Consider the following 10,705-nt stretch of genomic DNA (forward strand, 5'->3'; position numbering starts at 1 on the left):
CATTTTCTATGGAGAGGATGGATGTCATTGGGCCTATCACACCAAAGCCCTCAAACAAAAATAGATTCATTTTTATAATGATTGATTACTTCACTAATTGGGTTGAAGTTGCCTCTTTCACAACCATGACTAGATCTATGGTTTGTAAATTCATCAAAAGGAAAATAATCTGTAGATATAGGCTCCAAAAAAAAATTCATCTCAGACAATGCAAAGAATTTGAACAGCAAGATGATGCAAGAAGTATGTGTTCAGTTCAAAATTAAACACCATAATTCAGCTCTATATCACCCAAAAATGAATGGGGTAGTAGAAGCTGTAAACAAGAACATCAAACGAATTTTAAAGAAGATGACTAAAACAGACAAGGACTGGCATGAGAAATTGTCTTTTGCTCTGTATGCATATCGAACTTCTGTGTGCACCTCTACTAGGGCAACTCTTTTTTCCTTGGTTTATGGGATGAAAGCTATGTTGCCAGTAGAAATAGAAATCATATCTCTAAGGGTCCTAAAAGAAGTGGGATTAGAAGAAGCTGAATGGATTCAGGAGCGCTATGAGCAATTGAACTTTATTGAGGAGAAAAGATTGACGGCTCTTTGCCATGGACAATTATACCAAATGAGGATGATAAGAGCTCATGACAAAAAGGTTAGATGTTGTCAGTTTCAAGAAAGAGAGTTGGTGTTGAAAAAAATTCTTCCAAGTCAGCATGATAATAGAAAAAAATGGACCATAAATTGGGAAAGGCCATATGTGGTAAAAAAGCTTTTTTATGAGGAGCTTTAATCTTGTCAGAAATGGATGGAGTGAACTTTTTGGTCTTGTCAATTTCGAGCAGTAAAGAAGTACTTTGCTTGATCTAAAAAACAAAGAAAGAGAAAGTTCAAATTAAAAACCCAAAAGGGTGGTTTGAACTCTAAAAAAAAAACCAAAAACAAAAAAAAAAAAAGTTCAAGTCAAAAACCAAAAAGGATGACTTGAATCCAAAGAAAAAAGGTATGGATTGAAACTCTGAAAGGCAACTTGAATAGGCATCACTTGGGAAGGCATATCAGGGACCGTAAATTTTGAAGAGCTTTGAAGTGTTAGGACATCAAGTTTTAATTGAGTTTTTTAAGGAGATCCAAGATTTGTTGTCATGGTTATTTAATCATTTGTCTTGAGGCATTGCTACCCCAAATAGCTGCTTTTAGATACTCTCATTTTATCTCTATACCATCATTTGTAATTTATTGTTTATCCAAATAAATGAAAGCCATCTTATTATTATCTTAGTCCTATACATTGCCCTTCTTCTTTAGATCTTGCCATGAATGGAATAAATGCATAACTTGCATCCTCGTACTTTGAAATTGGATAATGATTAATAATTGAACAAAATTATAAGAAATTGTGTGTTGCCTCAAAGAATTAAAGGAGATAAAGGCAAAAGATGAATCCAAAAAAAGAAAAAAAGGGGGAGAAAATTGACTCCCATGGTTTTTCTTGGGATAAACATTCAGGCTGATGAAAGATTGTTTCTTTGCTAAATATGGGCCTCCAGGAGAATGAAAAATAGTTTCTTTGACAAAATGTGCCTCCAGGTGAATGAAAAATAGTTTCTTTTCCAAAATGTACTTTTAGGCTAATGAAAGATGGTTTCTTTGCCAAAGATGCACTTTCAGGCAAATGAAAAATAGTTTCTTTGCCAAATATGTGTATTTAGGAAGGATGATTTCTTCACTAAAATATACAATGAAGATAAATATTCAGGATAATGAAAGATGGTTTCTCTACCAAAAGTGTAGAAATAAGAATGCGAAAGCCTTAGTACCATAATTAATGTTTCATTTGCATAAGACATGCACTTGCAATATCTAATCATTTGATCTTGACTAAAGTCAGATCATCTTCAAGACTCATAACGTCAGTTCGATCATTTATTTTTAACTTTGACTCGATCTTGGTCACTTTATTTTAACTTGCAGCATTGTCCCAATCATTCGATCTCGACTCATGTTAGATCATCTTCAGACTGCGACATCAGTCTAGTCATTTATTTTCGACCTCAACTCAGTCTTGGTTGCTTTATTTTGACTCGCGACATCATCCAAGTCATTTGATCTCGATTTAGGTTAAATTATCATTAGAATCGTGACATCAATCCAGTCCTTCATTTTTTACCTCGACTCGATCTTGGTCACTTTATTTTGACTCACGGCATTGTCTCAGTCACTCGATGTCGACTTAGATCATATCATCTTCAGACTTACTACATTAGTCTAGTTATTTATTTACAACCTTAACTCGATCTTGGTCATCTTTTGACTCGTAGCATTGTCCTAGTCATTTGATCTCAAATTAGGTCAAATCATCGTTAGACTCACAACATCAGTCTAATTATTTATTTACGATCTCGATTCAGTCCTAGTCATATTTTGACTTGTGGCATCATCTCAATTATTCGATCTCGACTTAGGTCAGATCATCGTCAAACTCACAACATTAATCCAGTTATTTATTTATGACCTCGACTCAATCTTAGTCATTTTCTGACTTGCGACATCAGTCCAGTCCTTTATTTGATCTCGGTTCTAGTCAGATCATGTTTTGACTTGTAACATTATCCTAGTCATCCAATATCAGCTCAGGTTAGATCATCTTACTTTCGACTCGAGGTCGATTTTACTTTTTAATTTGACTTAAAGCGGGTGTTTAGATCTTTGCATCATCTTTGTCTAACAAAGATATACAAAGAAGGATAGTTGTAGCACTTATTTCTATTTGGGCTCATTAAGGTCCGAGCCCAATTGGGCCCGTTGAGTTTTAGGTCAATTGGGCTCATCAATGTTTAGGCCCAGTTAGGCCCATTTGGGTCCAGGCCTAAGTGGGCAGCTTGTTCATCATTATCATTATTTTTATTATTAGTATTATTAGTATTATTATTATTATTACCATTATTAATAATTTTATTTTATTTTTTATTTTTTTTTATTTTTTTCTGTTCTTTTTCTTTGCTACTTTTCTTTTCTATTTCAATCCACACGTGCATAATCGGGACCGAAATCCCTGGGTCAAACACAAGATCGAATTATTGAAATTTTGGACTAAAAAGCACGCTAGACAGAATGTAATCCTATGATTCAAGCCTGGGATTGATTTTGTCCATTTCCTAAAATCATTCATAAGCCTACCTATAAGTTGCACCAATTCTAACACTGAGACACACAGAAAAATAGAGAAAAAATTATTGAAAGAAAGTCTGAGAAATTTTGGGCAAAAAGGATGTAATTGTGAGTTTTTGAAGGTAAATTTGAGGTTGTAGAGGGCTCGAGGAGGATTTAGAATTGACTGGAAGGCTTTCTTGATTTTTTTTTTGAATTTTTTTGGTTTTTTCTGGGTTTGATTGAATTTTTAGCGAAGTATGAATTTTTTTATGAAGTTTTTGATGATCAATTGAATTTTTCAATCACATTTCGACCAACTTCCTAGAAATTGATGGTTTTTCAATTTTCAGTTGAATTTTTCAACAACATTTCTAGAAATCGATGGATTTTTCAATCTCGGTTGAAGTTTTTAGTGAAACTTTTCAAAGAGAAGGCAAAGGATTTTTGGCTACAGAGAGAGAGGCTATGGGATTTCTGAGAAAAAATAAGGAAGGGTGCCTTTTATATCGCTCCAGAATGACATCGTTTTGAAATAGCTAGGATCGCGTGTAGACCCAATGACCTGCATGTTGACCCGTGCTCTGACCCGATCGTAGGCTTTCTTTTTTCCATTTTATTTTTATTTTTAAATTTTACCACAATTGAAACTTCATGACATTGATTTTGTAGCATCTGCATTAAACACACTGTGTTCACATTTGCATCCTAGATAGGATGTGCATCTACATCGTTGCATTGTCCCTTATCACTCATTTTTTATTTCAGCTCAGTCCAGATCATTTTCTTGGCTCACGATTTCATCTTGGTCATTCATCATCAACCTTCACTCAGTCCTAGTCGTTTTATCTTTTAGACTCGCGATTTTATCCGAGTCATTCACTCTCGACTTAGTCTAGATCATTTTTTTGACTCACGATTTTATCTCGGTCATTCATCTTTGACCTTGACTCGGTCCTAGTCACTTTATCTTTTAGGCTTATGGTTTTGTCTTGGTCATCCGTTCTTGACTCAGTCCAGATCATTTTTCTGACTCGTGATTTTTTCATAGTCATTCATCTTCGACCTCTTCTCAATCATGGTCGCTTTATCTTTTAAACTTGTAGTTTCATCCCAGTCATTTGATCTTGGCTTAGTCTAGATTATTTTCTTAATTTTTTGATCCTGCCTTAGTCCAGACCAACTTTTTAACTTTTCGATCTTGGCTCAGTCCAGATCATTTTCTCAACTTTTTTATCTTGGTTCATTCTAGATCATTTACCCAACTATTCGATCTCAACTCAATCCAAATCTTTTTTCTAACTTGTCAATCTGGTTCAGTCTAGATCATTTTCTCAACTATTTGATCTCTACTCAATCTAGATCATTTTTCTGACTTGTCGATCTTGGTTTAGTCCAAGTCATTTTCCTAACTATTCGATCTCGGATCAATTCAGATCATTTTTCAAACTTGTGGTTCAGTCCCAGTTACTTCTGCTTATTGATTTGACTCTTGGAATATAGTAGGTATCTAGGTCTTTGCATCATTTTTGTTTAACAAAGATGTGCAAAAAAGGATAGTTGTAGACACCCATCTATGTTCAGGTTCTATTAAGCTGATTTTATTATATTATATTATACTTTATTATATTATGATTATTATTATTATTATTATTATTATAGTATATCATATTGTATATAGTTAATTAATATTAATAATAATATTATTATTATTATTATTATTTCTTCTTTCTCTTCTTTCTTAACTAACAATCGAATAAGGAATTGAAACTGAAATATGGAATTCAATATAGTCAAAGGCTTTAATTTGTAATCCAAGGATTTTTGGATCAATCCAAACAAACTAGCAAAAACCTAGTTAAGAATCATGCTCGAACAAAACCAATCCAAGCTTGAATCTTGGGATTAGATTCTGTTCAATCCCTAAAAACTCTCCTGTGGACTACTTATAAATTGGATACAAGATAATGGAACAAACAACAACTGATTTTCTAAAAAGAGAGTGAACTTGGTGTTACAAAATTTTTCTAGGTAGTATGGGATTTTTGGGATTTTGATTTTGGGAATCCTAGGTTTGATTTGGAGTTTCTAGGATAGATTTGGGTTTTTGGGTTTCAAATTTCTATTTTGGAGTGTGAGGGATCAAAAGTTTGGATTTTTAATCGAAGTTTAGGCTTTCTGGAAAAAATCTAGGGTTTTCCAGTAATTTTTGGAAAATTTTGGGTTATGATGAATTTTTCGATGAATATATGAATTTTTCAAAGAAGTTTGGGTTTTTTGGCCAAATTTTGGCCATTTTACCAGAAAGCAATAGGTTTTTCTAGTTTTTGGTTGAAGTTCTTGGGCTTGTTCTTGGGGAATTTATAGAGGTCAGAGGATTTTAGCTACAGAGAGAGGAAGTAGAGAGTTTCTGAGGCAAAAATGTGGAATATTGACTTTTATAGGGTTTCAAAAAGGTGTCGTTTTCAAAGTCCTAGACCCACAGGTAGACCTGTTGACCTGTATGATGACTTGCATGTTGACCTGACCTGAATCGTAAGTTTTTCCTTTTTTATTTTTATTTTATTTTCCAATTTCATTTTTCTTTTCATATGTTTATCTTATATTTTGATTTTTATTTGATTTTTAATTTTTTATTTCACTGGTTTTATTATTTATTAATTTTTTTAAGTAATTTATTATTTGTTAAATATTTTACAAAATAAAAAAGTTTCCTTTCTAAAAATGATAAAAAAGAATAATTAAAAATAAAAATAATCCTTTCATAATAAATTCATGAATTCTACCAAATAATTCGAGAATTTTCATGGATTCAAAATTTATGGAATCCACCAAACTATTGGAAACTTTCATAAATGAATTTTATAAAAATAAAAATAATTTTTATTCTTTAAACTATTGGAGGATTGCTTCAAATTAAGTCTTACCAAACAATTATAAGACTTAATAAAATTCTCAAAAATTTTTATAAATCTTTTTGCAATAAAATCTCACCAAACTATTGGGTGTTTAGTATTATTGTCAAAAAGTGTTGTAAATAATTAAAATATCTATAAAAAATGCATAAAATATTAAAAAATTAAAAAATATAAGATAATATAGTGATTTTCTATCCTCAAAAGTACTTTTTTTTTAGAGCAAAAAACCTCTTAAGTAGTTTTTTGGATTGGGTTGCAAAATCAAAATTTAAATTGAAAAATCATTTTTGTTTGATTATTTAGCATTAAGGTTGGGTTAAAAACAGCTTTTGAACTTAAAAGCTACTTTTAACAACAATACTAAGTTAGGCCTTAGTAGAGAAAATCTAATAAAGTGACAAACTTGGTTAGTTATAAGTAATTAGTGCTTTGAGTTTAGCAATTTGATTCAGATAAGACCATAATCAAGGGATTAAGAAAAATTCAATATGGTTAATTTCTCGATATCCTAACACATTGCTAAGTGGGATTATGCCAAAGAAAATTCAATAAATGACAAAGATATTTTAATCTTTATCTGGGACAATTATAAGTTTTTAGCTAAAGTATTTTGGCTTAAAGGTATAAGACTCAGAAGTGGTTATAGCTAAAATTCAACTGGCAATTGCATGGAGTGGAGAGTAGCTCGTGGGTTGTTTTTTTTAATGGTGAAGGCAAAGAAAAGGATAATAGCAATTTTAGCCAACAAATAATTAGGATTCAATTTGATTGTATAAATATGAGTTAAAATAATATAAAATAAGTTTTAAGAACTACAATCCATATGCTATTACATTTATCTTAATTTTTCAAGTACTTTTTCTTAACCTTTCAATACTTTATCATTATCTTTCAATATTTTATCTTTACTTTTTACACACTTATATAGGCTTAATTTTAACTTACCTAATTATCAAAAGTTTCTTCTTTGTGTCACATATTCCTACTCTTACTAGAGATATCAAGGGTTAAAATCCTTTTATGTCTTAAAAATTAGACCCTAGTAAGTGTTGGTAATAATAACTCAAATCCTATAGGAGATGTGGATAGAGATTTATTCAAGGTAGGATTAGGTAAATATTATTTGATGGATAAAAAAAACTTATAAAAAAAAGGAAGTTTAAAAGGAAATGGATTCTTAATAGATAAGTTAGTCTACTTATAAATAAGTGGAGTTGTTATAGAGTTAGATATAAAAATATATATATATAAAAGAGTTGCAGGGTTTTATTAGTAGAGATAGCATAGTACTAGAAGAGATTAAGAAGGTTGGGAGTGTATATTTAAGTGAATGAGATGAGAATAAGAACGTCCAAATAAGTATTGTAAATCACATTGGTATGTATTTGTTTAGGTTAAAAACACTCTATAGGACTAAAGAAAAATAAAAAAGTCCATGTGCAATGAATTTGAGTTTTGATTGATATAATTGTAAGTTTGTAATTCTCTACAACTATAAGATCTCTTTTTCTTCTTCGTGGATTTAGGCTAATTAGGATGAACTAAATTAAATTAATATCTCTTGTGTAGTTGATTGATTGACTGATTAGTTGATTGAGAACTTTTTGACTTAACAATTAAAATTAGAGCTATCATGATCTTAATAATAAGATCTTCCTAAATCATAACCAACAACATTATATAAAAAATGCATAAGATTTTATTTTTATTCGAAATCCAAAGTATAACTAGGAACAGTAGCGGAGTTGCGTGACAGTTAGAGGACGCATCACTCCCTAAGAACATTAAAATTTATTTTTATATATACTGTGTTATGTGGATCTTTTTAGATATATCTTCCAAAATAAATCAATGGCTCCCCAATTAATAATTATCTCTTCTTTCCATTTGTGATTTTTTAATTCATTGAATCTTATCTAAAAATAAAAAAAATTTATATAATAAATAGTTTTTAAATTTAATAATGTTTGTAAAATGTGAGGATTTTTTTTATAAAATCATTTACATATTTTTTTTATAATGTTAATAAATATACCAAACACTCTTGATTTTGGAAAAGAAAATTTTGAGTTCTATTATTTTAATGAGGAATTATGCACTTAGAGCATAAATAAATTAAACACTTTAATAATAAAAGATAAAATCAGAGTAAAACATATAAATTCTCAAATAAAATTTGTAAACTTCAAAACTAAAACGGTTTACATGAAGACTAAGAATGAAAATAAAAATTAATACTCATATTATAATTTAAGAGTTTTTATTTGATTATTTACATGAAAATTTTGAAAATTTTAAAGTTATGGTGTTTTTGTCTATTTATAAAGTTCTATCAATCTAACAATTTCGATCACTAATTTTTCACATTTTTTTTTATCATAAACCCACAATATTTTATAAAAAAACTATATCTAATTAGTTTACCTCATTAAAAAATACTTTGTATTAATTAAAAAGTCAGCTTTACTATTATAAATTGATAAAAAAATAATAAACAAAGACTATTAACATAAATTGATGAAAAAAAAAAGACTTTCAACTAAATATTTGCCTTCATAACATTTTTTAAATTTTATGTATATAAATATATATATATATATAATTACGAGAGCCAAAATGTTGGGTCCCAAATAGGACCTTTAAAGATTCCATATTTTTGTTTTAATGAATATATTTTTAAGGAAAGGAGAAGATTTAGTGAATCTAGTTTGATATGAAACTTAGAGATTACGTCCAAAGTTTGTTTAACACGCCTTTTTTGACTAGAGGTTTAATTTATTAGAAATGTCAATTAATTCAGCCACATGCTTTTAAGTCATTAATTTAATGGATTAATTCATATACTAACAACCCACTCCACTACTCTATTCTCTATAAATAGCATATTTTATTGCAGTGCTGGGTCATAGCTGCAAATTACAAACACTTTGGCCAAAAGATGGTCAATGTGAATGGAGAGCATGCTAATGAGCTGCTTCAAGCTCAAGCTCACGTATGGAACCACATTCTCAACTTCATAAATTCCATGTCTCTAAAATGTGCAATTGATTTAGGCATTCCAGATATCATTCAAAACCATGGCAAGCCCATGACCCTTACGGAGCTGGTTGCTGCACTGCCGACGATCAACACTTCCAAAGCATGCAGCATCTACAGGCTCATGCGCATTCTAGTTCCCTCGGGCTTCTTTGCACATCAAAAGCTTGACAAAAATGGCGACGTAGAAGGGTATGTTCTTACCAACGCTTCTCGTCTTCTGCTCAAGGGAGATCCTTTGAGTGTAACACCGTTTTTGAAAGCTATGTTGCATCCCATTTTAACAAAGCCTTGGCATTTTCTAGGCACCTGGTTCCAAAATGATGATCCTACCCCATTTGATACCGCGCATGGGAAGACATTTTGGGACTATGGTGGCCTTGACCCAAAGCTTTGCAATATTTTTAATGAGGCCATGGCTAGCGATGCACGATTGGTTACTAGCGTTCTGATTGACAAGTGTAAGGGAGCTTTTAAGGGATTGAAATCCCTGGTGGATGTTGGAGGTGGCACAGGAACCATAGCCAAGGCCATTGCTGAAGCATTTCCACATTTGGAGTGCACTGTGTTTGATCTTCCTCATGTTGTTGCTGGTCTGGAAGGCCGTGGAAATTTGAAATATGTTGGAGGAGACATGTTTGACGCTGTTCCAGCTTCAGACGCAGATTTACTAAAGGTTTTTACTAACTTTATTCTCATTATCTCTTTCTTAGGTATTTTTGCTTGTAACAAATTAACTCCAATTGCAACAAATTCCATTGGACACATTTTTTCTATACAAAGATATCGAACCTTAGAGGAGAAAGGGTAGGAAAATAGCAAGCATCGGGCATCGAACCCTTGCTGAAATTCAACTCCTAAGAAATTAGATAAACTATTCAGACTAAGCTCCAAGTTCTAATTCAAATGTTCAAAGATTAGGGTGCAAACATAACTAATTCACTTCAAATATTTAGTTGACAATCATACATTTAGCTCAATGGTTGATTTGTGTTTTATTTTGATATATTAAAGCAGGTTCAGATTCGAGTCCTTCCACTGCCAATATAACAAAAATTTGTAGATTAAATTTAGTACTTAACAGATTAATTATTTGGTCAAGTTTATGTGCATTTATTTACAGACTAATTTTTTTAATAGAACCGGAAGAGTGAAATAGAAATTTTTTAAATTAACTATATAACTAGCTCAAAAGTAATTTGAAATGAAACGTCTTTTGATGAGGCTCTTAATGATAATTAAACAGTGGATATTACACGACTGGACTGACGAAGAATGCTTGACGATTCTAAAGCGATGTAAAGAGGCAATTTCAAGCCATGACAAAGTGAGAGGGAAGGTGATTATAATAGACATGGTATTGATAGAGAATCAGAAAGCGAATGATGCCTCCATTGAAACGCAGCTCTTCTTCGACATGCTGATGATGGTGTTACTCACTGGAAGAGAGAGGAAGGAGGAAGAATGGGCTAAGCTGTTTTTTGCTGCCGGTTTTAGTGACTATAAAATTACTCCTATACTTGGTTTAAGATCTCTCATTGAGGTTTATCCCTAATAGGGTTGTTGCTTTTTTTTATTATATATTTTTATCTCCACTTCTATTGT

At 31.3% G+C, this 10,705-nt stretch overlaps 2 protein-coding genes across 2 annotated transcripts; both read left to right on the forward strand.

Moving 5' to 3' along the window:
* The first annotated feature begins 297 nt into the window (after nt 1-297).
* LOC149513428 (uncharacterized) lies at nt 298-813 on the forward strand. Its single transcript, XM_089748667.1, has 2 exons — nt 298-651; nt 799-813. Exons 1-2 carry the CDS (start codon nt 298-300, stop codon nt 811-813), a joined length of 369 nt encoding a protein of 122 aa, XP_089604793.1.
* An 8,182-nt stretch (nt 814-8,995) lies between these two features.
* On the forward strand, nt 8,996-10,705 carry LOC111309889 (putative O-methyltransferase 3). The gene is made up of 2 exons (XM_022908889.2): nt 8,996-9,776; nt 10,347-10,705. The coding sequence occupies exons 1-2, from the start codon at nt 9,003-9,005 to the stop codon at nt 10,653-10,655; spliced, it is 1,083 nt and encodes a 360-aa protein (XP_022764624.2). The 5' UTR covers nt 8,996-9,002; the 3' UTR covers nt 10,656-10,705.

This window comes from Durio zibethinus, chromosome 19, assembly GCF_047325235.1.
Source record: "Durio zibethinus cultivar Kanyao isolate XHJ-2024 chromosome 19, ASM4732523v1, whole genome shotgun sequence".
In the NCBI taxonomy this organism is placed as follows: Eukaryota; Viridiplantae; Streptophyta; class Magnoliopsida; order Malvales; family Malvaceae; genus Durio; species Durio zibethinus.